Source organism: Trachinotus anak, unplaced genomic scaffold (genome assembly GCF_046630095.1).
Source record: "Trachinotus anak isolate AG129_WGS33_773 ecotype Australia unplaced genomic scaffold, CSIRO_AGI_Tana_v1 ptg000003l, whole genome shotgun sequence".
In the NCBI taxonomy this organism is placed as follows: domain Eukaryota; kingdom Metazoa; phylum Chordata; class Actinopteri; order Carangiformes; family Carangidae; genus Trachinotus; species Trachinotus anak.
The window spans coordinates 2790201-2817686 of NW_027273854.1; the positions used below are offsets into that span (position 1 = coordinate 2790201).

General features: G+C 40.7%; 1 protein-coding gene across 4 annotated transcripts; it reads left to right on the forward strand.

Annotated features, from left to right (window-relative positions):
* The first annotated feature begins 77 nt into the window (after positions 1-77).
* On the forward strand, positions 78-26303 carry LOC139611329 (protein TsetseEP). 4 transcript variants are annotated; one of them, XM_071465925.1, is made up of 5 exons: positions 78-504; positions 12165-12200; positions 12279-12735; positions 15082-15181; positions 24912-26303. In XM_071465925.1, exons 1-5 carry the CDS (start codon positions 232-234, stop codon positions 25024-25026), a joined length of 981 nt encoding a protein of 326 aa, XP_071322026.1. In that variant the 5' UTR covers positions 78-231; the 3' UTR covers positions 25027-26303. The 4 variants fall into 4 exon arrangements, with proteins under 4 accessions (XP_071322026.1, XP_071322035.1, XP_071322017.1 ...); XM_071465934.1 differs by lacking the exon at positions 24912-26303 and adding exons at positions 17706-17778; positions 23712-24508 and having other exon boundaries at positions 80-504; positions 12165-12735; XM_071465916.1 differs by having other exon boundaries at positions 80-504; positions 12165-12735.
* Positions 26304-27486: the final 1183 nt, after the last annotated feature.

Genomic DNA, 27486 nt, shown 5'->3' on the forward strand with positions numbered 1-27486 from the left:
TTATTATGAAAACTCGCTGGCCTGTATCCTGTAGCGGCTTTTAATTTGAAGCGAAGGCGGAAGTGTTGCTTCGCGTCAGCTGTTGAGTCCGCTCAGCTGATGAGCTGAGACTGAGGGGAGCGGCGGGATGCGGCTCAGAGTGTGTGTGACTGCAGCCTGATCAACACACACACACACACACTCCTGAAAACACTTTGAACATTTAAACTTTTAATTCATTCTGTCACCAACATGGATCTGGACCCGACCGTCGTCATTCCCGCCATCCTCTTCACCGTCGTTGCCATTTATTTCGCTTCCTCGCTGCTCAGCAAGAAGCCCGACGCCTCCTCCTCCTCAGCCGCCAACAAGAAGCCCAAAGTCGGCTACGGAGACGACATCCCTCCGTCCAGGGCCCTGGGAGAGCAGCCTGACGTCTCCCCGCAGCCGCCGCCCCCCGCTCCGGCTGTGGAGGACGTCGGAGCCGCTGACACGATCCCGGACGTCCCGGTGGCACAAGTGAAGGCAAGATCGATCTTTTTGATCAGTTTATTGAATTTCAAATGACGACATGATCTGATCTGATCACTTTTACTTGCATAGTTTTTTTTACAGGTAATGACATAGATGCAGAATTTATTGATCTTGAAGAAAACTTTTGTGCCAAACATGCTCAATATACTTGGTAAAATAAAATAAAAATAGAAGCCATAGGCCTGTATATTTGAATAGTTACTAAAGCAAGGTTGACATGAGAAATTACTTTTTTAGTTGAATTTATGAGTCATAAACTACAAATATAATGGGACGTATTGTGCTGTGCAGAAGCCAAACTTAAAGGAACAAGAAGTAACCAAATACTGGTGTAATTTATAAATGACTCAAAGCTAATTAATTGATAAACCCAATCAATTAATCGACCAGTATTTTCACAATTTATAAATAATAAAAAGGTGTGTTTCCTGACTCATGCAGGAGGAATGATGTTACAGCTCTGGGCCTGAGACAGTTAATCAGTTAATTAAACATTCTCTGGCTCCATCTCCCAGAAGGCTTTGCTGCTTCTCTACATTTAAAATGTAGAAAGGATACTGTGATGAATTGATTAATCAAAAAAGTAATCAACTGATTCAGCTGATATATTTCAAGTTTGTTTCAGCTCAGTTCAGCTTTATTGTCAACAAATCATCATCATCGTCGTCTGGTCTCGTACTGTCAGGATAGTGTCAACTGCTTTATACACTGTCATATAATGTATATACATCTCATACATCTGAAGCACTTTGCAGTATTTATACTACTGATGATCAAGGAGAAGATGTTGAGGAACGTTGCCTTGATTCGATGAATCAGTTATTTATCCTTTATCTGATTAGAGGCTCTGAGCCTCTTCTGATTGGCTTGATCGGAGTGATCCAATAATAATACAGCAGATTTCAGGTAAAAATCCAAAACCAAATCCTGCAAGGTTGGATGATGGGTCCAGGTGGGCGGGGCTTGGGGTGTGGCTAAAGGTGACTGCTTTGTTGTGACATCACAAAGCTCCAGAAGTCCTGACGGCTGGTTTTAAGGCTCAGTTTCTGAATACAGGCTGTGTGCATTTCTCTGTGGACTGAGGCTTTGATACTTTCACAGTATTAATATAGAACCTAGACCTGCTTTATAACCACAAACACATGGACATTGAATTGATTTTAAAATTCTTTTATTGGTTTACAAAGCTCTGAATGGGTTTGGTCCTACATATTTATCGGATCTGCTTTTATCCTATGAGCCCTCTAGAAGCTTCAGGTCTTCAGGTAGTGGCCTTTTAATTATCCCTAGAGTTAGACCTAAAACCCCCGGTGAGGCTTCCTTTATTACTATGGACCACATTATTTATTAGTCCATTTATTTATATATCTTGGTTTGTTTTATTACTTAGTATATCCTTCTATTTTCTTTTCTTTTATTTTATTCTCTTGATCATTTTCCTTTTAATACCTTCCTTTTTATTTCTGGTTTTAATCACTCCAGTACATCTCCTCTGTCTTTCATTAATTTTATCCCAACTGTTCTATCTCTATTTTTACTTCCTTTTAATATTCCACCATTTATAATTTTATTTACCTCAGTCCACCTACTGTCTTTCTGTATTTTATTATCTTATATATTTTATCCTGATTATTTATCCTATTTCTCCTCTTAAATAGCCGACTTTCTCATTTATTCATAATTTTATGTCGCTTCTTTTATCCTGCCTCTAGTGTTTCTCATGCAAATATGAGATGTATGATGGCGTTCCCACAGTTCCAGTTTGTCTTATGTGTGCGGGCGAGGGGTTATTATGTAAAGCACTTTGTGTTACTTGTGTTTGTATGTAGGTGCTATACAAATAAAGCCTGATTGATTGATTGATTGATCTACCTTCAGACTACATGGCCCTTTAATAAGCGACTTCATTGTTTCATCAATTAGCAAAATCGTTTCAGATAAATTTTCTGTCAGTTGAATAATTAATTAATCGACTCACTGGTGACAGAAATGTTAGTTAGTGTTCACTCACTTGTTGCTACAAATGCACAGAGTTTTGAGCTTTTTGACCAAACCTCTTAACGTAAGGTCTTCATGTCAGCTTTCAGCTGCATCTCATGGTCTTCGCTGGAAGTTTGCTGAAGTTTAAGTTAATTTCATACATGAGATTTCTTTATTTTTCTAAATGATCTCTTGAGACTTCAGGAGTATAAACTGTATGTTAATGGTCACACTCTGGTTGGTCTCCAGTAGTTCAACTTTAGATTATTGCATGAATTCCTGTAATTATGACAAAGTTGCTTCATCAGATTTTCACCTAAAACTGTGGGACATGGATCTCAGGTCAGACAAAGTGGGACAGCGGCTGCAGCTGATCCGGTCTGATCGATCATTCCAGCTGCTGGGTCACTGAGTCATCAGCTCCTGAACCACAGTCCTGCTGCGTAATCCACTCAGGATGTTTCTAGAAATGTTAATCCCTGGTCTGAAGTTCATCGTTGCTTCATCAGTGTTTTGGACTCACTTCAGTTGATGTTTGGCTGCGTGACGCCCAGATACAGTCCCCATCTCTTCCTCATAGAGCAGCTGATTACTGGATGCTGCTTTGCTTGTGCACACAGTGTTTATGTTTTATGAAAATGTTGAACTGTGTTGGAGCGACACCGTTCACAGATGAGGCCGTGTGTTAGACCTCCTGAGGCATTTGAATGTCTGCTAATGTTAACGTGGTCATATACCAACATGCAAATCAGGTTTTGTTGGCAGCAGCATGGATGCCTCTCTGGTCAGAGGTCTCTCTGCATGTTGACCCTCGTTTGTTGGATCTGTTCGACCTTCTTCCCCCTCGACTTGAGGCCTTTAAAAAGCTGGAGGAATGTGCCCACTGCTGCTGGAACATGCGACAGACAGACTGTCTATATTTGGTGCCGAACATGCCTCCTATATTTACACCTGTGTTCACGGTGTCATGGGTCTGAAATGGACCCTGGTTCTGCAGGGAGAGGTGGAGGTGGGTGTGTCGCCTTCACACCGGTTCATGTGATGCTTGACAGCTGAAGTTATTTCACTCAGCTGATCCTGACTCTGTGCTGGGCTGCAGAGCTGCACGCTCACTGTTTGCACAAAACTGCCATCAGTCTACACTTAATAACCCTTAAAATGAGCCGTCAGGACTTCTGTAACTTTGTGATGTCACAACAAAGCAGCCACGGCTCTCAGCCACGCCCCAAGCCCCGCCCACTTGGACCCACCGTCCAACCTTGCAGGATTCTGTTTCTCTGAGTACAGTACCTGAAATCTGCGATATTGAGATGTGAAACTTCACTGAGATGTTTTTGGTTCTTAAAACCACAAATATATCAACACTTCAAATAAAACACAGGAGAAGAGTAAAATATGGGACCTTTAAATATCCAAACCTGATGAATCTCATCTACAGACGAATTCAGACCCTGTGGGACGCCTGATCGTGGTCAGATACTTCCTGTTTGCTGTGTTTATAGCTTGACAGGAGTCCAGCTGTGGCAAACTGAGTTATATTGATTTGATACAGTCTGAACACTAGAAAACCGGAAGCACAGACAATACAGAGGTTATGTTTAATAAGGTCCATCTCGAACTGTGAGTGACGACACTGAGCGAGAGAGTCAGAAACACCCTCAGACCGGTGAGCGGACCACACAGCACCGTGTGTCGTAGAACTGAACTGACACGTGGGTCTGAGCCAAATATAAACCAGCCACTCGTTTCTCTTCGCTGTAAAAGTATCACGGACATCAATCTTGTGGCTGAGTGTGACTGAGCAGCGTCACGCCCTCCTCTCCGCTGATAACCTTATCCAACACACACAGTTCACTCCTCAGCTGTCGGACTTATAGCTGCCGCAGTGCATCATGGTAGATTTTACAGTTTTCTTTGTCCACATAAAGGAGGTCTGTGTGTGTGTGACCGCGTGGAGCTGAAACACAGCGAGTCTTGTTGTTCTGACCTTTGTGTGGGGCTCAAACAGGCTCACCATCGCTGTCCCAGAGTTAACATCCAAATGACTTTTGTTTTGTTTGTACGTTATTTTATTTAAAACTGAAACTAAATGCAAAGTCTGACAGAAGAGGATGAAGTTTTCATTCAAGTTTAGCACAAATTTAAATAGAAAATGAGAATTAAAACACTGTCATTCAAGCTTTGGGAGATGGTTCATCAGAAATAAACAGCTGGTGGAGATGATTTTCCAGTTTGTGCTGTTAAACCATCACAGAAGAAGAAAATGTAATTAAAAATCGGACTTTTTATTTATTTCATGTTAATGTGAGGAAGGTTCCCGTCTCCTCATCATCGCTCCAGAGACCTGATGTTTCCCTCTCCTCACGCTTCATGTACGGCAGCGTTTACTCTCTCAGGCTGTTCCCACTGCACTTTGTTGCACTTTGCCTTTATCAATACACCAACTTCTCCACCTCAGTCAACTGTGAACATGGTACTGCAGCATTTCAAGATTTTTTTTTTTACTGATACTAAAAATGTGCTTAAAAACAGGTGAAAGAGGCAGAAACCCAATTTCTGAGGTTGTGAGGATTTCTGTCAGAGCCCAGTCTCTCTGAGGCTCTTTGTATGTTTCTTCTTCTACAGTTTCAAACTGTGTCGACTCCACCTTCATCCACGCTGCAGCCTAAAACAGGCAAAAAGAGATAAAGATAAGAGACTCAAACTGATGCATTAAACTCTTGTAGTCTTTCTGACTGTAGCTGAGGTGTAAGAGGACTTAGATTTTATTCACGACAAAACCAAAAATCTGCAGGTTTGGTTGAAAACAGCTGTTGTGCTTTGAGGCTGCGCGTGAAAAGGGTAAAATTCATTAGGTACGCAGGCTTTCTTCAGACCTGGTCAACATTTCTTCTCCCTCCTCATTCTTTGAAAATTACAAACCGCGGTGCTCGTGGAGATGCAGCTCTCCATATATGGAAATGTGAGCGTGCTCACATCATCAGGTCTGGAGGAGGAGAGCTGAGTCTGAGCCAGCTGTTCTCTGTCCAGCTCCGAGCTGGTCACATCTGCACATTTCCACATCCAATTATACATCTCAGGGCCGCTCCAAGAGTTTATGGGGGCCAAAACAGGACAAACCCCCCCACCCACCTCACCAAAATATGTGTTTTTATATGTCATAATTTCTGAATTTGTTATAGTTACTCTAAAGTGTATTTACCATGATCCTGAAGTATATTTTTCAAAGTGGATTTCAAATTAGCTGTGGTTTTTCAAAATTCTCCCAAATAATGTTGCTCCTACAATAATATATAATTTTTACATTTTTTCAGTTTCATTAATTAATACATTGTCATAGTTCCCAAAAATATATTGTCATTTGTCAATCCATTAAATAACTCTTTCCAAAAGAGCCATGTCGATCCCCAAACTTTAATGGTGCTTCTTGCAAAAAGTCTTTATAATTCCTTCATGTTTTCATATTTCAATTTTTTGTACTGTCCCCAAATGTGTAATTTCTCCTAATTTCTGCATGTGATATAATGACCCCGAAAGTTGTAACAGTTCCCCAAACTTTTTTAGTTCCTCCAAATGACTGAATTCACATACTGATGCAAAAATGTATTTGTCACAATTCATATAAAATCATAATCATATGAAATCATTTTTTATATTCCCCAAATATTTTCCCCCTAAAACTTCTCAAAATTCTCTTTTGCCCATCCAGTCACAGACTGTGACAAATATTTTGTCACAAGATTTTACATTGTGCCCTCAGAGTTTTTCATGTCATGATTAGAAAATTTTTATATTTTAGTTTTTGTTAAGAATCCAAAACTTATTTCTCAGAATAATTTGTCACATTCATTTTTTTGCCCCCATAATTGTAATAATTGCCAGATTTTTGTGGTGCCCTCCAAACTTTATTTGCTACAATTCAAAAATTTGTTTCAAAATTTAAAATGAGTTTTTAATCACAATTTAATCAAAGTGGCTCAGAGATTTTGCAGCTTCCATAATTTTGATCTCAGACACGTCTCCTCTGACTTCAACACATCACATCAGTCAGGTGTCTGTGTGACGTTCGCTGACCTCTTGTCCCGTTGGGTTTCATCAGACTGTGAACAGTAGCAGGTCGCTGAATCACTGAGCTGTTTTCCTCTCTGCTGTCTGACATACCTCTGCTGGTATTTCCCCCCGGCCTGGCCCTGTTCCTGCCTCTCCTCCTCCCTCTGAGGCCTGGTCTGGTCTGGCTCACTACACCTCTGCTCCACAGTGCTGTTGGCCGGGCATCAAAACCACGAGAAAACATTGGCTTCATATCGCAGCATCGCAGCTAATTCCTCCTCTGTGGTGATTTCAGAGAGGTTGGCCCCAGCCCCACCACTGCGGCCACGCCCTCACATCCTGGCATGTTTAGGTCTGTTTTTTGGCCACGCTGTAGAGCCCCAGTGATTCATGGGACTGAACAGAGGATGTAGAGTGACAGACAGACAGAAACAGGCAGGACAGAGAGAGTCTCCTCAGAAAGGTCACACTGACAAGTCTCTAACAGACGACCTGAGAGGTGGAGAGAAGAGAAGCAAACAGAGAAGAGTGTTGTTCTACTCGCTTTGAATCTTCACCTTCATTGTTGTAGCTTAAGAACACCACCTGTCCTTCACCTGCAGTGCTGGTGAGCCCGAGTCCACTGCAGCCTCAGGGTTCTGGTCTTGGAGACAGGAAGTGGAACCTGACGTGGTCTCTGCTGTTGTAGCACAATTGTAAAGAGTAGTTATCTGAGTGACCGGAGCTCCAACCAGTCTGTCCTTCCTCCTCTGAGAATGAATCTGTTGGTACCTGTTCATCATTTTAGCTTCTTAATCTCTAACTTTTTAATTTCTGTTTGTACCTTTTAATTGATTCTTGTCATCACATTATTTATTTATGTATTAGTTTTAATTGATCTTTTTTGGTACTTTTATTTACTGGACATCATTGAAAATGATGGATTCACCCTGAATGATTTTCGTGTTTAAATGAAGGTGTCTTTTTTTTTCTATACTTACTCTCTCACTTTTGGCTCGATCTCAGAACTGATGGGATGTAAACTTGTCTCAAGCGGTTTTACCACAGACCAGTTTGTAGGTTTGTGGCTCACAACCACACGATTTTCAGATCTTCTCCCTGATTCTAGTTTTGCTTCATGGTGTCTTTGTTTTAATCCCATAAAACGTGTATTTTCAGTGTGTTTTGGTTTTGCTACAGCAGATTCATGGTGCAGTGCAGAATATCCAGACCTGGATAAGTGGAGCTGAAATCCTGTTTCTGAACAAATTCCTTCTTCTTCCAGTTAATACTTGGAGAAAGTTCCATGTCAGAATCTGTTCTCAGTTTTTAACCTGCTCACACGTCATTAAATCAGTCTGAGAGTGAGGGAAACATCTTTACACCTGCAGCTCAGTGCAGCAGACAGTCCTGCAGACATTTCCCTGAAGGCCGACGGAGGGGGGCGGGGGGCGGAGAGCGGGGTGGGGGGGGCTCAGAGAACAGAGTGGAAGTGTCTGGTTGTCTGTTGTATAAATGGAGGCGGCGTCAGAGAGCTGAAGTGGAGATAAGGCAGAGAGCAGAGGGAACAATGAGTCTGTGTTTGGACAGAGAAACAGGGCAGACAGTCTCCTCCAGCCACAGGCCTCAGCTCTCTGCTCTGTACCAACCTCCACCCAACCTCCATCCGGAGCTTTCCACTGCAGGCAGAGAGGTGAGGGACAGGTGTACACAGGTGACCTGAAAACAAGATGAAGCTGCTCATCGACTCGATCAGCAGTCACAGCAGCGGCCGCGGTGACGCTCAGAGTTTAAGGTTTAAAGTTTAAAAACAAATCAAACATCAGAGTCAGATCTGAACCCACACACATGAAACAGATTAGTTTCAATGTGACGTCTGAGGGAATCATTATCTCTGAAGTCCATCACAAATAAATCTGCTTAGAAATAAAAAAAAAAACAAAAAAACACAATCCTCTTGTGCAGAACTTCATTCAGAATCCTGCTGTTTTTAAGATTTCCTCAGTATCACAGTGATCCAGTGACAGTTGTCCGTATGTCCCTGGCTACACACAAACTGGAGCTGATCACAGCTGATTCGGCACAATTCATTTCTCAAAATGTGAACAACAGAATCAGTCATATAAGTGAAGATTTTCCTGGACGAGCATAAATCAGACAAACAGCTTGCTGCTCTCACCGGCTTCAGGCTCTTCACCAGCTGGGTCTGCTCCCTCTTTCGTGTTTGCTCAGGTAGTTCAGTAAATTCCCCACATGCCAGGAGATCTAATGCCTCTCCTCTGCACCCTGTTACAGAGCTAAAATGGCTTTTATGAGTGAGGCACTCAGTGTAATGTTACAGATTGGGATATATTTGCCAGGAAATGCACTCAGAGGTCATAACGGCCGGGCTGACTCGGACTAATCCAGAGTGGCTGAGCTCCTTTTGCAAAATGCCTCATAGTCTTTAAAAATGTAATCTGACTTATTTTTAGTTTTTAAATGTCAGTTTTAAAATTTGGAAAATATAGTTCCTCCCTAATTTAACATTTTATAATCTTGATTTAATATCTCATAAACTCACTTTAGTATCTCATAATTTTGATTTACTCTGTTGTACTCAGCATCTCATAATCAAAGTTTTAGTGTCTCGTAATCAATATTTAGTGTTTTAAAACCTTAATTTAGTATTTTATAGTTGTGATTTAATATTTCATAATCAGGTGCCTTTACATTCTTGATTTAGTATCTCATAAAATAATGTATTATTTTATTTTCTTAATTTAATATGTTGACATCTTGTTTTGGCCTCTCACACTCTGAGAATCATGATTTAGGATCTTATGCTGTTGATTCAGTGATTCTTGATTTACTGTCTCAGTTTCTTGATTTAGTGTTTTATAATGTTGATTATGTTATAATCTCAGAATATTGATTTAATAATACAAATCTGATTTACCATAGCATTTTTTAAAAATCCTTTTAATTCCTGAAATTACTTTTTTTTTTTTTTTCCGGCAGAGCTGGTCTTCCGCAAAGCCCTGTAATGCTGCTCGGCTGATTCATTCCCCAAAGCAGAAATAAAACCATCACACATGATGATCTCATGTGGGACTCACTCACCCAACAGACATATTTGCCCAATTTAGGCCGGCAGTAAACGCTGGGCCTTGGTTGTGGCTAAGAGCACAGTTCTTCATCCTGCTGACTCGTTAAAGGATTTCATGACTCTGCGTTCAGCACCGTGACCCCCAACACTTTGTTTCAGCGCGTCGGCTCGTCGCTGTTGAGATTATTTTGGTGTTTCATAGCTGAGGAATTCAGAGGCAGAGGAAGGGACTGGTGCTTCCGGCCGTGAGGGATTAAGAGACCCCCCCCCCCCCCCCCCCCCCCGGTGCCACCAGTTGTCACTGTAGTGAGTCATCAGCAGCAGAACTGTGGTGTGTGTCGGGCCGAGGCCGGTGTTGACTGATGGGACCAGACAGGGCCACTCTGTCTCTTCTCTGCTGTTAAATACAGCGGTGGAGGAAATGTTCAGGTCCTTTACAAAGTACTAATACCACACTGTAAAAATACTCTGTAAAAATACTCTGTTGTACAAGTAAAATCGGGAAAAGGCTCTGAGCCTCTCTTCTGATTGGCTGACAGTTTTCAGAGGGATCCAATTAAAATATAACAGATTTCAGGTAAACACTCTGAATCCTGTAAGGTTGGATGGTGGGTCCAGGTGGGCGGGGCTTGGGGGCGTGGCTGAGGGCAGTGACTGTTTCATTGTGACATCACAAAGCTCCAGAAGTCCTGACGGCTGGTTTTAAGGCTCAGTTTCTGAATACAGGCTGTGTGCATTTCTCTGTGGACTGAGGCTTTGATACTTTCACAGTATTAATATAGAACCTAGACCTGCCTTATAATCACAAACACATGGACATCTACCTTTAGACTGGAGGGAGCTTTAACATGTAAACAGCATTTTACTGCTGGTTGAAGTGGAGCTAATTTTTAAATATTTTGTGCAGGACTATTCATTACGGATTAATCTTCTGATTTTTCTTTTCTATGAACTGACTGACTTTAAGTTTACAGATATTCGGTCTCAACAGGACACTTTTATATTTGTTTTATCCAAGAATTGATCCAAACCTCAAAATCATTGGAAAAAAACTTATTATTATAATAATCATAAAGAAATTCTTCACATTTGAGAAGCTGCAACAAAAAATATTTGTCATCTTTGCACAAACAATTACTTATATGAACAAAAGAAATATTAATTGATTAATCTGGTAATTGTTTCAGTTTCACTTGTATTTACTGTTGAGCAGATTAGCAAAGATTATAATATTTTATATTCTATAAACTTTTCATTTGTTTTGTTTGCAAAAATCTTAATTTGCAAAGTAACAGCAGCCTTCAGATAAACGTGGTGGAGCAGAGAGAGAAAGTGGCTTGAAAAGAAAAGACTCCAGTACAGTACAAGTACCTCATTTGTACTTGAGTGAATGTACTTAGTTACTTTCCACTTCATGTTGTAACAAAGACTCAAGATCATTTGAGTTTGACATCTGTGAAAATATCTTTGTGGAATCAGTGTGAATGATCCCGACTGGTTTTCATTGATATCTTTCTTACTCTGGAACAGGAAACATTTCATTCTCTGTGATGATAAAATGACTGAAATTTAACCTGCAGAGGTTCTGTTCTCTGATTGTTTTGTATTCTTCATTTTTTTAAGTTAACATGAAATTCTGCTTCGAGAGAAGAGACAGACATGAAACTGAACATGAAATCAAGCCAAACTATTAATTTACAGAAATACTTCAGCTGCAGAAACCACATCATCTGCTTTAACCTTCCAGCTTCCTGCCGAATGAAGAATGTTTCACATATTTATTATTTCCTGCCTGACTGAGAACTGGCTGCTGCAGCAGGGATCTGACGGAGAAACCAGATCTGCTGCTCAGATGTCGATCTGTGCAAACTCAGCACTTCACAGCAGACACAGACAGGTGCGTCTGTGAGGACGAGCAGGGAGGTCGGTCACTGATGACACTGATGTGTGTGTGGGTGTGTGTGTGTTGTCAGGTGGCAGGGAGAGGACAGGTTGGGGGCGATGGAGAGGGTTTTATTTGTCCTGGTGTCAGCAGCAGGCGGTAGATCGTCCTCGACGAGGAGCTGCAGCTGACGGTCGTCCACATAACAGTCACTCTGTCAGAGGTCAGAGGTCAACAGTGTCCGTGTCAGAACCCTGAACAAGTACAAGTGTCCTTCTGTATAAACTGTAAAGACTTTGATGATATATTTATCTGCAGGTCTGGTACTAAAGTAAAAAACAGCAGAAAACTGATGTTTCAAAACATGCGACTCAGACTCACAATGAACCGACGACGTCAAAGGTCCAGTTTTATCTGAAGTGTTGATCTCCATCAGAAGATATATTTGTGGTTTTAAGAACCAAAAACCATCTCAGTGTAGTTTTACATCTCCTCTCTCAGGCTTCTCTCTGGAGCTCCAGTGACAACAGGCCAGGGAGCCAATCAGAGGAGAGGATCTGAGCCTCTCCTCTGTTTCAGGACCAACGCTGACGCAGCCTCGTCCACAACCAGGATTTTATCAACAACAAACATTTGATTGAAATTAACTATTTTCAACCTGTTTCTTTCCAGGCTGTTCCAGAACCAGTATCAGCACCAGAACCTGTCCCAGAACCAGTCAAAGAACCAGAACCTGTCCCAGAACAAGTTGCAGTACCAGAGACTGTTCCAGAACCAGTATCTGAACCAGAACCTGTCCCAGAACCAGTAAAAGTACCAGAACCAGTCACAGTACCAGAGATTGTTCCAGAACCAGTTGCAGCACAAGAAGTAGCCGCAGTGAAAGAACCTCTTCCGGAGCCAGAACCTGTGCAGGAGCCAGTATCAGTACCAGAACCAGTCCCAGAACCAGTATCATCCCCTGAACCTGTTCCAGAAGCAGCAGCAGCCCCAGAACCAGTATCAGTGCCAGAACCTGCCCCGGAACCTGTTGCAGTTCCTGATCCAGACCCTGTGGTGGAGTCTGAACCGGTACCTGAAGCGGCCCCTGAGCCTGTGGCTGAACCAGAGAAAGTTGTGGAGGAGTCTCTACCCGAGCTGGTCCCTGGTTCTACGGAGGACAGTCCACTGGCCCCTGAACCTGTCACAGAGGCATCACCGAAACCAGAACCAGAACCTGAACCAGAGACCGTCCTCAACAACGGTAAGACTGCTGCGCCAGATAGAACAGAAATAATCCAGTCAGTGCTCAGAGCCAGTCCCAGATGTTTAAGACCAGAACCACACCTGAAATCTGGGTGTAGTCCTGGACTCGGGTCTGAAACGGTTTTAGTCAGTGTTTTACTGTCTGATCCAGCCCCCGGTAAAAACCTCCTGAACACCTGCATAGTGGCAGCTGTGGTTCACTGTTCACGTGGTAGATTTGTGCTTTTCTTTGTCTCACATGATGATAAACTGAGGATCTTTGGCTTTTTGTGAAAACATTAAAAACGTTTTTTTCTGAACTGTTAATCTCAGTTGTCTAAAATAGATAAAGAAGTCAGAAAGTAGTTAAAGCTCCACACAGTCTAAAGGTAGACGTCGATGTGTTTGTGATTATAAAGCAGGTCTAGGTTCTATATTAATACTGGGAAAGTATCAAAGTCTCAGTCCACAGAGAAATGCACACAGCCTGTATTCAGAAACTGAGCCTTAAAACCAGCCGTCAGATTTACTGTCACTTAACGTATGCTAAAAGAGTTAGCATGTTGGTGTGTGGTGTTACAGTTAGCAACACACACACACACACACCTGTTGATGCACCTGCTGTGTGTCGCGTCGGTCGGACACACAGCTGATTGTGGGTCAGGACAGTAGCTGTTGTTCAGCCAAGTGCTTTACTTCCTGTTCAAGATTAAGTATCATCCTCTTGAAGCAGATGGCTGCTCCACCTCCGCACACGCCAACTGATCCACCGATACAGCACACACACACACACACACACACACACACACACACACACACACACACACACACACACACACACACAAACACACACACACTCTCAATACAGTCTCGCCCCTGAGGAAACAGACTGTAAACAGCTGGTAAAGACTGGTCATCATGTGGCTGCAGGGACTGAGGTTCCTGTTTGAGGAGATAACAGCTGATGCAGGTCTCAGGTTATGTTTCATCAGATGAAGAAGCAGTTTTGCTGAGCAGTGGTTAATCTCCCGGTCGGAGGATTTCACTGCGAATGTATTGGTTTTTAATCCATACAATCATGATTCCATATGTTACAATGATATATGGTGTTGCTCTGAATGTAGCCTGGCAGCACGACTCTGTTTACTTCCCTGGAACTTATCTGCTGTGCACAGCCGCTGATGTCTGTCTGCTGCAGGAGGCGGTTAACAGAGGAAGCTTTTCTAACACATAAAGATCCATTTAGACTCCCTGCATTAGACAGCGTGTCAGAGGCTGCAGTTTGTGTTTGTACTGACTACAGTTCAACTCAGAGCTGATGTTTGTCTGATCCCATGAAAAGACAAACACGTCTTTAAAGCTCCAGATTTTACTTTTACTATTCTCCATCAGAACATATATAAACCATCTCAGTGTAGTTTTACATCTCCTCTCTCAGGCAGTGGCTGCTTCGTTGTGACATCACAAAGTCACAGAAATCCTGACGGCTGGTTTTAAGGCTCAGTTTCTGAATACAGGCTGTGTGCATTTCTCTGTGGACTGAGGCTTTGATACTTTCACAGTATTAATATAGAACCTAGACCTGCTTTATAATCACAAACACATGGACATCTACCTTCAGACTGTGTGGAGCTTTAAACTGATGTGCTACTCTGAGCTCCACCTACTTTAAAATGCACCAGGTTTGAAAGTGTATGCAGCTCACACCAAGTTATGGTGGCACTTTAAATCATAGTTTTAGTGAATTATATATGTATATTATAAGTATAGTAATAGATCATATATCAGACATTTAGCTGCATCAAGTTGTTTTTCTAGCGAAGTCTTTATTAATATTATTAAATTCCTTGTAAAGAAACAAATGAAAAAGGCAACAGTTTGTTGTCCAGTATGAAAATGAGTTTTTTCCTGACGTGTCAGACATTTGTAAGATAAGAACAATAAAACAAACAGAAACAGATATAACACAAATAAGAAATTAAAGCAATTAAAAGTCTGTCCTTTATTATTTGTTCGTCATTGCAAAGCTCAATAGAACAATGAATTATTGAAAGGAATTAGTTGAAGCGGCTGCAGACAGAGGATCACGTACATTTATACTTCACCACCTTCATCAGGTTACACAGATCCACATGATGTGTAAAGTATAAAGTTATGGGCTGTTCTCGAATCTAGTGCATGAATGTTGGTTTACTGGTCGACTTCCCAGAGTGTGAGGTGGTCTCTCAGAGTCAGTAACTCAGAATCTTCACTGCTCTCCTCTTCCTCCTCCTCCTCCTCCTCCTCTTCCTCCTCCTCCTCCTCCTCCTCCTCCTCCTCCTCCTCTTCCTCCTCTTCCTCCTCCTCTGTATCTCGTCTGTTTCAGATGTGGCTGCAGCTGAAGATAAAGTGAAGTTCACTCCAGGAAAGAAACAGAGCAAGTTTGAGACGCTGATGACCAAGGAGGAGATCGAGGAGGAGCAGAGGTCAGTTCACTCCCCTCCCCCTCTCCCTCCCTCTCCCCCTGCCCCTCCCTCTCCCCCTCCCCGCTCTTCAACCTGCCTGGCCTGAAACACACAAACACTTCCTGCTCGCTGCCATTTTGCCCTGTTTGTTTTGTTTGACCTGTGCATGGAAAGAAAGGCAAACTGCTCTGAGGAATGAGAGGTGGGCGGGGTGTGGGGGAGGGGGCGGGGCTTCTGCTCTGTTTTCTCAGGGATGCACCTTCATCATCTTCATCAATGTCTTGATTCTCCTGTTGACTTGGGCTCTAGGTGTTGCACTTAACTTGCAGAGATATAATTCACAGTTAGTTTTTTAGACTCGACACCTGGACAATGAAGATATATGATATATTTATATACATATATATGAAAATATCATATATCCCAACATTAGTGATATAATGGACATTTCAGCTATTGAGATATTAAATTAATAAATTATTATTTAATAAATTATTTTTTTAAAAGTCTAGTTTTTAATGAGTTAGATTCTTCTTGTTATTCTTCTTCTTCCTTTTTGATACATTTGAAAATGTAGATTGTGTGAATGTTGCCTCATTTTTTGTTTGATGCAACATTATTATAAATATGTTTATAATAGAGAACAGTAGAAATAAATCAAGCTAACACATGCAACACCATGTTAATGTCACATGACAGAGATTAAAGCCAAACTTGATCGTGAACGTGATCAGTGCCCAGTGGTTTGATCTTCATCCATCCCACACGACGTGAACCCCAGACAGGGCTCGTGCAGAGACCTCACCGGGCGTCTGCAGACCTCCATGTTTGTCAGCGTCTGTAATCTGTGGTCGTACATTTGGACTGAATGTGAGCAGATTATTCAGTCTCTGTGGATGAGCAGGAGTCAGCAGCAGACTCCGTGTTCTCCGTTCATCTCTCTTGTCAACACATCCTGAGGCCTGAACCAGAAGTGAATAGAGATGTTACATAATCCACTGTTACGTACGGTCTCTGTCTGTTAGTGAGCTCTGGACTGAAGCCTGAAGGTGGACAAAGCTTTTTTTATTATCAGAGTCAAAGGAGAGAGGGCGAGAGAGGAGACTGAGGAAGGAAATATTCACATGGCAGAGTTTACACTTTTAGTTCTGGTATTTTCCTCTTCTTTTTTTTTTTTTGTCAGCATGGGGAGTCAACGTCTGCAGCTCCCTGATTGGAGGCTCAGTTTTTTAAAGTCCACAAGCTATTAAAATGTTTCCACGGCTTGGCAGCGCTGCCCTGTTGTGTTTCCGCTGAGTTTTTTAGGAGCAGCAGAGGAGGGAAAGTCTTTGTCCTCTGTTGAGTTTATTTCCCATTGTGTCTCAGGGTTAAATGACATCACTGATTAATAAATAATCCTCCAACAGAGACACGGAGCAAAACGCTGAACCTCGTCCAAGTTCCTCATTCCCTCTCCCCTCGATAAGCTTCTATAAACTCCGTCCTCAGCTCATGTGAATGATGCCTCTGCCCGTCCCTGCAGCTGCACACACAGCATGATGTTACCTTCCCCCACCTCCAGGTTTCTCTTCAGTCCAGCCCCTGCCTCCCCCCTCACCAAGGCCGGGTATCACCGCTCAGTCGTTCTCAACCAAAACCTGTTCATAGCATTTCAAAAACAGTCCGGCACCAGAAGTTGGTCGTGATCTTAAGAGCAGCACACACCAAAGTTTAATATATGAGACACATAAAGGTCTGTGCAGAGAAGCAGCATCAGGCCGCAGAATGAATCCAGCCTCAGCAGGTGAGTCAACAGGAAAAGAAAAAACACATTAATGTTGTCACACAGAATTTATGATAAAATTACAACAAGGGTGAAAGAAAAAAATCATGCACACATTTCCAAACTGTGCACGGTCACTGACGCTGGGCAGACACTCCACCTTCATACACGGCCCGACGCTGGTGTGACGTGAACACAAGTCGGTTTTGTCCAGTGACAATTCTAATAAAGTTTTGTCAAACAAGAGAGAGGCAGAGTCTCTGTAAATTTCTGCTATGAACAGAGAGTAAGATTTGAGGATACTTTTTTATCTGTTAACACAAATCATTGACGTGCTCACAGTGTCCACACACAAGTTATAATCCTGTGAGTTACACAGCGTCTCGTGTGCAAGATAATAATTAATGCACAGAAATAATCAAATTCTCTTCTCATGCACACAAGTCTCAGATCTCGAACGCACTATTTACTGTCTTGTCTTCAAAAGATTTAAACAAAACTTACCAAATATTAACTCAGCTCAATATTTTTTCACTTTTTTCTATAGATTAAATTTAAATAAGGAAGAACAGGATTATATTTAATAAATGAAGGTATTGGAAACTGTATCGGTATCAAAACGATACTCAGCCCAAACCCACAACTTTAATTCATCCATCTGTTTTTTATTCCCTCCCTTGACTCCAGATTTACTGGAATATCCAAGCATGACACCCCCCAGTGTTTGTTTGTGTGTGTTGTGAGTCCACACAGTGTCTGACGCCCTCCACTTTATCTTTTCAGGATAGAGCTTACATCAGATTTTACCTCTCTATAATCAACCTCAGCAGACACACAGGGGGTTAGGAAGCAGATGGTAAGGTGTCGTTTCTATTCAATATAACCTGTCCACCACCCAGCCCCCCCCCAACCTCCAGTCCTCCCCTTTAATCCACCTCACAGGTACGGATAGACCGATGACACCGACACTGTCTCTGCTGATATTTAATCTGTTTTCACAGACTCGTTCAAACCTCCTGAACCAGTGACTGAGGCTGAACCCTTGTGACACTGTGCTGAAAACATTTTGCAGATATGATCAAGATAAATGTTATTTTTATAAAAAACTGAACACGTAATTTTACCACTACTGAATATTTGATTAGGTTTTACTTGTTTCCTCTGAAGTGTCCAGAAGCTCAGTTTCAGAAACATGTTTGTCATGAACCTTTGTGTTTTGTGATTTAGGAGAAGAAAATGTCCAGTGTTCAATAAACTGAATCAAGAGGAGTTGACAAAAAAAAAAATCATTTTATTTACTATTAAAACTCTGCATTTTGACTTACTTCTGCAGTTTGGCAAGAAAAACATCTGGATTCTTGGCTCAGCACAGATTCGTCAGTACAGGTTGAATATCTGCTGATAGATATTGATAGATCATGAATGATCGGTCTGTCCGTACTGATCGATCACCTGACGACCCCCCCCCCCCCCTCCTCCCCCCTACGTCCCCTGACTCTCATGCTCTTTCACCTCATATTGAACTGAACAGCTGACTTCACGCCAGACAACAGTGACTCAGCTGAACGATTGTAGTTTGTGTTATAAATGTTTCGACTGATGCTGTGAAATATGAGGGGGGGTGAAGTGAAGGTTGTTTCATGATTTCATGCAGGTTCTTCACTGTGCAGTAAACTGCTCTAAAATCACATGATTATCAGATTCTTACTGATGCATCAGCTGGTCCTCGGTTGTAGCTGCTCCAGGTGGAGCTGCTTCAACTACGTCATATACAGTTAGACAGTTTAGAGCGGTGGTTCCAAACCCAGGGGCCGGGCCCCTCCAAAGGGTCAGCAGGTAAAGCTGAGAGGTGGTCACATGATTCATGGAAGAGTTCTCACACGTTTTAATTGTTTTCTAATCTTTGCGTTGTTTTGTGAAATATTGGATCATGTGACCTCAGACATGTTTAGTGAAACTAAATGAGGAGAAAAGTCAAAGAAACAAAGAAAGACGGATTCAGCCAAATGCCATGTGACTGATTTGGAGTTTCCTGATTGGCCGTTGCTCAATTAGGGGGCATTCACAGCTGCAGTTGTGCCAGCACGGTGCATTTGAAACAAGCCGCACTGAGCCGAGCTCTCAGTCCGCTCTCGGCCCGGTTCACTGAGACCCGCTCTGATGGCTCTCTTTGTGAACACAATGTGCTCCAGGTCCCTTCGTCTGTACACAGATCACCTGATATTACACAAACCACTGGTTTACTCTCTTTATTATTCTTTATTATTTTTATATCCTCTATTTAACCAGGTGAAAGTCTCTTTTTAAAGAGAGTCACAACAATACAAACACACAAACTGTCACACTACAAACCAATGAACACAACTCCAGTTATGTACAAAGTGACTTCAGTAAAGGTCGCGCTGACCGAGAATATTAGGTCGTATTGAATATTAATAAGTCCTTCATGTGTTTTCTTCATGTAAAATGTGTGGAGGACGAGAGTCACCAGGTCCATGTTCAGGTGCTTTAAACTGGATCCACGCGCTCAGTCCTGGAGACACATGGTTCATCTGTTTCCATAGTGACAGCCAGCTGTTACACCAGCAGGACTGTGGTGTGTCTCCTGGTGCAGCGCTCCAGATGGTGCAGACAGTTCCTCACTTGATCCTCTTATTGTTCAGCTCCTGGTTACAGAACCCACGGAGAACCAGCGAGTCCTCCGTCCTGTCGCTTCATCCTGAGGCTTAAAGCTCCAAGTAGAAACCAGTATGAACGCACTGCGTCTCACCCAGAGAGGACAAAAGAGGCCTGAGACGCTGGGGAGGTCACCAATGTGGGTCATGTGTGCTCAGAGGGGATAAGACATCTATACAGGAAACAAAAGATCCTATAGGAACCATCACCAGGCTCTTACAGGAAACACGAAGGACACGTTCTCCCTCTCAGGGCTGATCCCAGAGGGAAACACAGAGTGAATAAGAAAGTAAATAAATCAGCCACGAAGAAAATAACATTGTTTTATAGACATAGAGGCTAATACAATAAAACATAGACGTCCTGCAGGAAATTCTATGTTTTTGAAGGATCTAATGTTCAGTGTTGACAGTTTCAATTCAATTAAACTTTACTGTCAGGACACAAACCTATAACAAAGTGTACAATAACCTGAAGCAGATTATACAAAGAGAAAATCCAGGTACTGGAAATGTACAATATAAGTATGTAAATATTAAAGTGGAAAGAGATGCACAATACAGAAGCCCCGAATCTGTTGTTGTAAAAGAGGCAGTGAAAAGAATTTAAGTTTGAAGTTGTTTTTTTTTCTTTTTTTCTCCTCCCAGGAAAAAAACACAAACTAAGACAAAAACTTAGAAAAATGAATCATTAAAAAAAAAGAAAAGATTTTTACTTTCAGGGCTTTTGTAGCACAATGTTAAAATATAATTATATAAGTATAAATATAAGTAATATGTGCAGTGTGTTGGTCCTGTTGATAAACGAAACAAAGCTAAAATAGAAAATGTATTTTTCTTTTTCATCAAGTTATTTATTTTTTTCTTTCTTTTTTTGTTTAAAAGTAACACAGTACAAATACTGTGTCACGAGTAAAAGTCCTACATTTGAGTTTTTATTTAAGTGTAGTAGGATTTTTATTTAAGCTCCTGTCAGTTCAAGACTCTGCAGCTTGTTCTTTGCATTTCTGTCATTTTTAGACCAAACACAGATGAGAGATATTTCTTCACTCCCTCGTATTTACCACTTTAATCCAGTGGGTGTGGACGTTTCTATCAGTGCAGCTCTGATTTTAGGAGCCACCTGCCAAACCTCATATCAGCCTCACGCCAACGCTGCACATATCTGAGTGTGAGCAGGTTCAGCAGAGCCAGCAGGAGACACTCGCAGCCTTTTACTGGTGGTTCACTCTGTGTTCACATCCGTCTGCACCGCCTGGATCTTCCTGGATCCTGTGAAACTTCCTGTCAGTCACTCAGTGCAGAGATTTACAGCTGCTCAGGTTTCTGCTTCTCCAGTTAGAGAAAGTTTAAGACGCTGGTCTGTATTTCTTATTTTTAGTTTAATAGGTAACAGCTGAGGTTCAGTGTCTCTGCTTCTTGTCCATGAGCGTCCTCTGCTGGACTCTTACAGTCGTTACACAGAGAGAAACTTCAGTGTCCAGCTTTCTGTCCGTGGAGCTGCTGGAACTGACTCTGTGTGGTGGAGGAAATATAACTGTACTTTACTTAAGTATAAAACATTTTTAAAAAGTAATACCACAGTGTGAAAATACTGCAGGAAATCCTGCGTTGAAAATGTTACCAAAGTAAAAGTATGAGTTTAATCAGGAAAATGTAAATAAGGTATTAAAGGGAATTCTCACTGTAGAAAGATGTTCTTGTTCTACTGTTATATATCATATCATTATTTCATTACTATTACTCAACTAATTAATTTTTACTTTATGAATTCATCTTCAGATTTTTTTTTTTTGATTCTTCAGTTAATCAATTCATAACAATTCAGAAAGTGATGAGATTCTGTCAGTTTCCCAGGAGCCAAAGTGAAACCTTCACAAACAGTTCAAACCTCAGAATTGTTCAAGATATTTAACATTTGCATAAAATTTAAAAGCAGCAAATCCTCATGTTTAAGAACCATGAAATGATTTTACATAAAAAAATGACTGAAACTTATTCATCATCAGAACAGCTGCTCAAAAATCTGCAACACAAAAATACAAAGTGAAAAGTACTGAAGTGTGGAGAAGCAGAAAATAACATGAGGAGAAAATACTCCACTAAAGTACAAGTACCTTGGATTTGTACTGCAGTACAGTGAATGGGTACCAGAGTAAATGTCTTGGATGATGAAGGTGTGTGATGTTCAGGCGCTCCAGGTTTAACGTGACGCCTCAGGTCTCTGCTGCTGGTCTCAGTCACATCTGTCAGCTTGTGCCCAGCTGTGCTGCTCTGCTGCTAACCCTGCATGCTGCCGCTAACACCTCAGCTAACGGTGAGTGCTGCCGCTCAGACCTGCACCCGGTTTGTCCACTCAGCTGAGACCTGATGAGATCAGCTGTTAGTGAACATGAAACGACTCTGACACGTTTGGCTGAGCTCTTTTTAAATCTGCAGACCATTTCATGCAAATCCGCTTTTAGACCTAAAGGCCGGACTTCACACTAACTGATTTTCAACAGCAAATACAGAACATCTGGAGAGGAGGTCACCTGAGCTTCCTGATGTTTGTTATCAATAAAGAAACATCTTCACAAATCTGCCAAGTCTCCAAACACTCATCCTGAGCGTCCTGCAGACACACAGACACATCACCTTCACTGGACCTTTTCCCTCCAGACACATTAGTGAAACATTAAAATATATATTTATTAATATATATTTAAAGGAGCACAGCCAAACAAACAAACAAACAGTTTACAATGTATTTGTTCTCATCATGTCACATCTGAGTTGACTCTGTAATGATATGTTTTAATATTTGGTGAAACCTTCAGATTCACCTGTGAAATGATCGAATCATAAATTACATTAATCACATTTGCCTGAATTTAAAGGACCAGACCAAGTTTTAGGTCCTGAACTACAAACCATCAGCTGTTGGTGGTAGTACTACAGTACTAGTACTAATACTGCAGTGCAGAAGTACTCTGTCACAGTAGTACAATATGGTTAGTACAGTATCTGTTATTTAGTGATATATTCTAGACAATAGTACAATGCAGTATAACACAGTATGGCATATTGGATTCAGTATAATATACTAATACATCCATTTTATTATATATTTCTGAATCATATTTATATTATTGGATTCTAATTGTTTATGTATTCATGTGTTGTTAATACTTTAATGCTGCTTATGAATTTCCCCTCATGATTAATGAGGTCTCTTAATTTACAGTAATGCATCATAATAGATATTTAATATGATTTTATATTAATAATCTGAATAACTGCTGAAAATGATCAGAAGTTAAAGTTCTTGATTAAATGTACTTTATTACTTTCCACCAGTAAAAATCAAATTTACTTAACATTTCTGACCATGTTTTTCCTGCAGTTTGAGGCATCCATTGGTTTTCATTGGAGCTGTAGTAATCAAAGCGATAGATGATTAATCAGCAACAGTTTGGTAATAGATTAATTGTTAATTAGTCATTTTTCAAGCAGAAAATGACACTTTTTTTTTGCCATTTTTTAACATTTTATTAACCAAACAATTAATCAAGACAATCATTGGTACAATAGGTGAATTAATAATGTAATAATAATCTGTAGTTTGTCGCGGCCTCAGTGTGTTTATGTGTCCTGCTTTAAATCCTTTCACAGACTCTTAATCTGTGCTTGAGCTTCATAGTCTGTACCACTGAACATCAGCTCTGTCGTTACGACTGTCAATCTTCCTCTGTCGTTGCCATGGTGATGCAGTTCAAGACTGTAAATATAAGAGTCACCTTATAACGTGATAATGTGACAGTACGATGTGGATGATTTTGTGGCGGCAGCAGGTCACTGGAGGCTGCTGATGGATCTTCATTCTGTGTGACAGTGAATGAAAATGAACAGAAGCTCGAAACTGTAGAAAACTTTATTTAAAACACGGTTTGTAAATTTGTCAGGTGCAATGTAAAGAATGATTAGTGTTAGAACACTGGTGTGGTCCTTTTTTAAATTGTGTTGTTCTTCTTGACAAATAACGGTGATATTTTCTATTACATTCATAAACACTTGTTTCCTCGTGTTGTCTCCTCACACACCTCTCAGCTTCTTCTTCTCTGTTTTCTTACAGCTGATCTGTGAAGACGAGGAGGAGGCGGAGTGAAGGAAGAACCTGACATGAATCAGACCTTATGCAGTTTGTAGGGAAATAAAAACCTGCTCGTCTTTATTTTAGTTGACTTTTTTCAGGCCTGAGCTGCTTGTGAATAGCAAACGTCTTTACACCAAAGTGCCTTCAGGAATCTGCGTTTTTTACAGAGCTGCTTCTTAGTGTCGAAGGGAAGAATTTCAGGTGTCAAACCTTGAAGTCGAGGAGTCGCATTAACAGAAACAGTGTGTGTAGTGATTGTGATGAAAGGGCAGAGGAAGGATTGTGTGACATTTTTGTTAAAACTATTAAACTGTCGTCTAAATCTGAATGAAGTTTAGCCTGTGTTTGGTCTGTTACAACAGTAAGCTAACAGTAGGCTCTCAGCCCTCGTGTCTCTGCTGTTCTTAGAAGTTAAAAGTTGACAGAACCTCAGAAGGAAATCGCCCCTCGGGTGTTTTTCCTTCTGAGTGTCGTTTAAATGTTAAACATGAAATAAATGTGTGAAACTGTGCATGTGTTGTTAATGTGTTTGTTTTAGCAGTTTGTTTTTGAGGCTTTTGTAAATTCTGGATTATTAAGTTTTATTTGTGAATCATCACTTTTCATCCCTCTGCACGTTTACACATTAAATGACTGAGTGACTGGTTTTTAACTTACAGGCATCTTATACATTCATTTCAATATAAAGTCACATTTAATATGCTCATTTTCCTTCAGCTTGTTTCATGTACATTTCTTCAAATGTATATACTTGCATAATAAATTCTTGTAACTCAGTAACATGAAGTACATGTGTAGTGAAAGTACTGTATATAAATACTTTTCCCTCCCCACAGAGACGTGGTCATTGTCGATATATTTGGAGGCTTTGATGGGACCAGTAACTGCCAGAAAACTGATTCATTTCTGCCATATGTTTGTTTGTGTAACTTGAGCTGATAATCAATACGGGGAAATAAAACGCACGTTCTGACAGTAGAGGGACCTGAGAACAACCTGATCCAGTATCTGGACCCCTGCTGGATCTCTGGGGTCTGTAAAGCACAGAAATATCTCAGAGGAAATCTCACACTGCTGCTGCTGCTGCTGCTGCTGTGGTGTCTCTGAATGCAATGACATGTCAGCAGCACAGGACATCATATATATGTGTGTGTGTGTGTGTGTTGACTGACTTCCCAGGGTGCAACAGGAGCAGCTGGCGGCCATCTTCCTGCTGCTGAGGGAGAACCAGGAGGCGCTGGGGGAGGTGACGGAGGGAGACATGGAGGAGCAGCTGAAGCTCTACTCCCTCTGAGACACAGTCCGTCCTCTCAGGGAGTCCGCCGCTTTACCGTTACCGCGGCAACACTTAACACTCACAAAACCTGAATGTAAAACACAGTAGATTTATTTTTTTAACTGAAAATCTGTAACTGTTTTTACTGTCTTTACATGTTCAGTGTAAAGACAGATCAGTATCAGTGAAGTCTTAATAACTTTCTAATTCACCGGTTGATTACATTTAGTGTGATTCATCTTAATCTGCATAAATAGAAGCATAAAGTAGCAGAAAATGCAAATACTCAAGTACACGTACCTCAGAATGTAAAGTTCTACCACTAAAGGTCTCTCAATCCCAACAATAACAAAGGACAGAGTTTGGCGACTTGTTGTGGGATGATGGAGAAAATCACTGGTTAAAATCGGAGTTTCCCCGACACTGTTTGGTGGATAACCTGCAGTAGATTCAGATCAGCTCCAGTTTAGAGAAGCAGCCGGAGCTGAGAGATGAAAACCTGTTTTAGACACGTGTGTTTGTCCACAGACAGAAGCTGATAACAGCTGAAGTGTTTTTTCACCACTTCATCTGTCTTCAAACAGCATTTTTCCTGTAGAACTGCAGTTTGTGAACCACTACTACACAGATTATCTCATTTAAACATTTTGTTCTCTGTATGACTTTATTCTCATAATATGACTTTTTATTTGTGAATTACAACTGTTTCCTGAAATGTGTGGTTGTATATTAAATATTTCCAGTTAGGTCTCTCAGAATATTGTGACTTAAAAAAAAAAAAAAATTACAATTTTTTAAACTTTTCTTTGCAAAATAGTTTGTATTTTTTCTGAAAATGTTTCAACTTTTTTCTTGTAATATGTAAAAAGCTTTTCCCCAAATATTAGGACATATTTCTTAAATTGTTTTGCTTTTTTTTCTCTAAATATTTTGACTTTCTCCCAAATTACCACAACTTTATTTTGACTTTTCTTCTTAAAACATTCAATTTTTCCCAAATATTATGACTTCTTTCTTAATGTATTACATCTATTAGACAATTATTAGCCTACAACTATTTTTATCGGAACATTATGACTTTCATATTTTCTGTTTGTCTAGAATATACGTGTATATATAAGGGCATAGGCGAATGTGTTCACGTTCTCTGGTAGCTGATGTTTAATGATTCTACCACTGTGTGATTTTTATGTAGACAATTCAACAGTTGAAACTGGGTTTATCAATAATAGATTTTATTTCAGATGAATTATGTAATGACTTTTTCATGATAATAAATATATGACATTAAACATCTTGGTTGTAGATTCATTGTGATGATAATGGTTGAGAAGGAGAAGATGAAGATAATTTATAGCCTATACCAATATATTAAAGTGTTTCTGGCACTGATCTCCATCTGTAAAATTCAAGCTGTCTGATGATGGGTGGGTGCCAGTGCTAGCACATTAGCTGCTTTGGTCTTCATAAATTTAATGGTAAGATTAAATGAAAGCATGTCAGTAGCATTAGCTGCTAACTTGTGGACATTACAATTTTTAAAAAATTACCGCTTTAGAGCTCTTTAGCTCCTCCTAACCTCTAACTCTAGATTTATCTACTAACATTTGGAGATTGCAGATTAGCATTAAGCTTTATTGCACAGTTCCAGGAACATTATCTCATAACTCTCAATAAGTTTAACTATAAGATAAAGTGAAAACATGCCACTAGCATTAGCTGCTAACTGATGGAAACAGGGCTGTCTCTAAAGTCTGGACATTATGAAGTTAGCATTAGCTGCTAAATCTCTAAAGTCTGGACATTATGAGGTTAGCATTAGCTGCTAATCTCTAAAGTTTGGACATTATGAGGTTAGCATTAGCTGCTAAATCTGTAAAGTTTGGACATTATGAGGTTAGCATTAGCTGCTAAATCTCTAAAGTTTGGACATTATGAGGTTAGCATTAGCTGCTGCTCTTGGAATGTAAAGGTTAGCATTAGCTGCTAAATCTCTAAAGTCTGGACATTATGAAGTTAGCATTAGCTGCTAAATTTCTAAAGTCTGGACATTATGAGGTTAGCATTAGCTGCTAAATCTCTAAAGTTTGGACATTATGAGGTTAGCATTAGCTGCTGCTCTTGGAATGTAAAGGTTAGCATTAGCTGCTAATCTCTAAAGTTTGGACATCATTATGAGGTTAGCATTAGCTGCTAAATCTCTAAAGTTTGGACATCATCAGGTTAGCATTAGCTGCTAATCTCTAAAGTTTGGACATTATGAGGTTAGCATTAGCTGCTAAATTTCTAAAGTCTGGACATTATGAGGTTAGCATTAGCTGCTAAATGTCTAAAGTTTGGACATTATGAGGTTAGCATTAGCTGCTAAATGTCTAAAGTTTGGACGTTATGAGGTTAGCATTAGCTGCTAAATGTCTAAAGTTTGGACATTATGAGGTTAGCATTAGCTACTAAATCTCTAAAGTCTGGACATTATGA

Excerpts from the sequence above, each read along its gene's own strand:
- LOC139611329 (XM_071465916.1), top strand. The coding sequence starts at position 232 with ATGGATCTGGACCCGACCGTCGTCATTCCCGCCATCCTCTTCACCGTC. Across the intron at positions 505-12,164 it reads TCCCGGTGGCACAAGTGAAG|GCTGTTCCAGAACCAGTATC; the intron begins GCAAGATCGATC and ends GTTTCTTTCCAG. Across the intron at positions 12,736-15,081 it reads AGAGACCGTCCTCAACAACG|ATGTGGCTGCAGCTGAAGAT; the intron begins GTAAGACTGCTG and ends CGTCTGTTTCAG.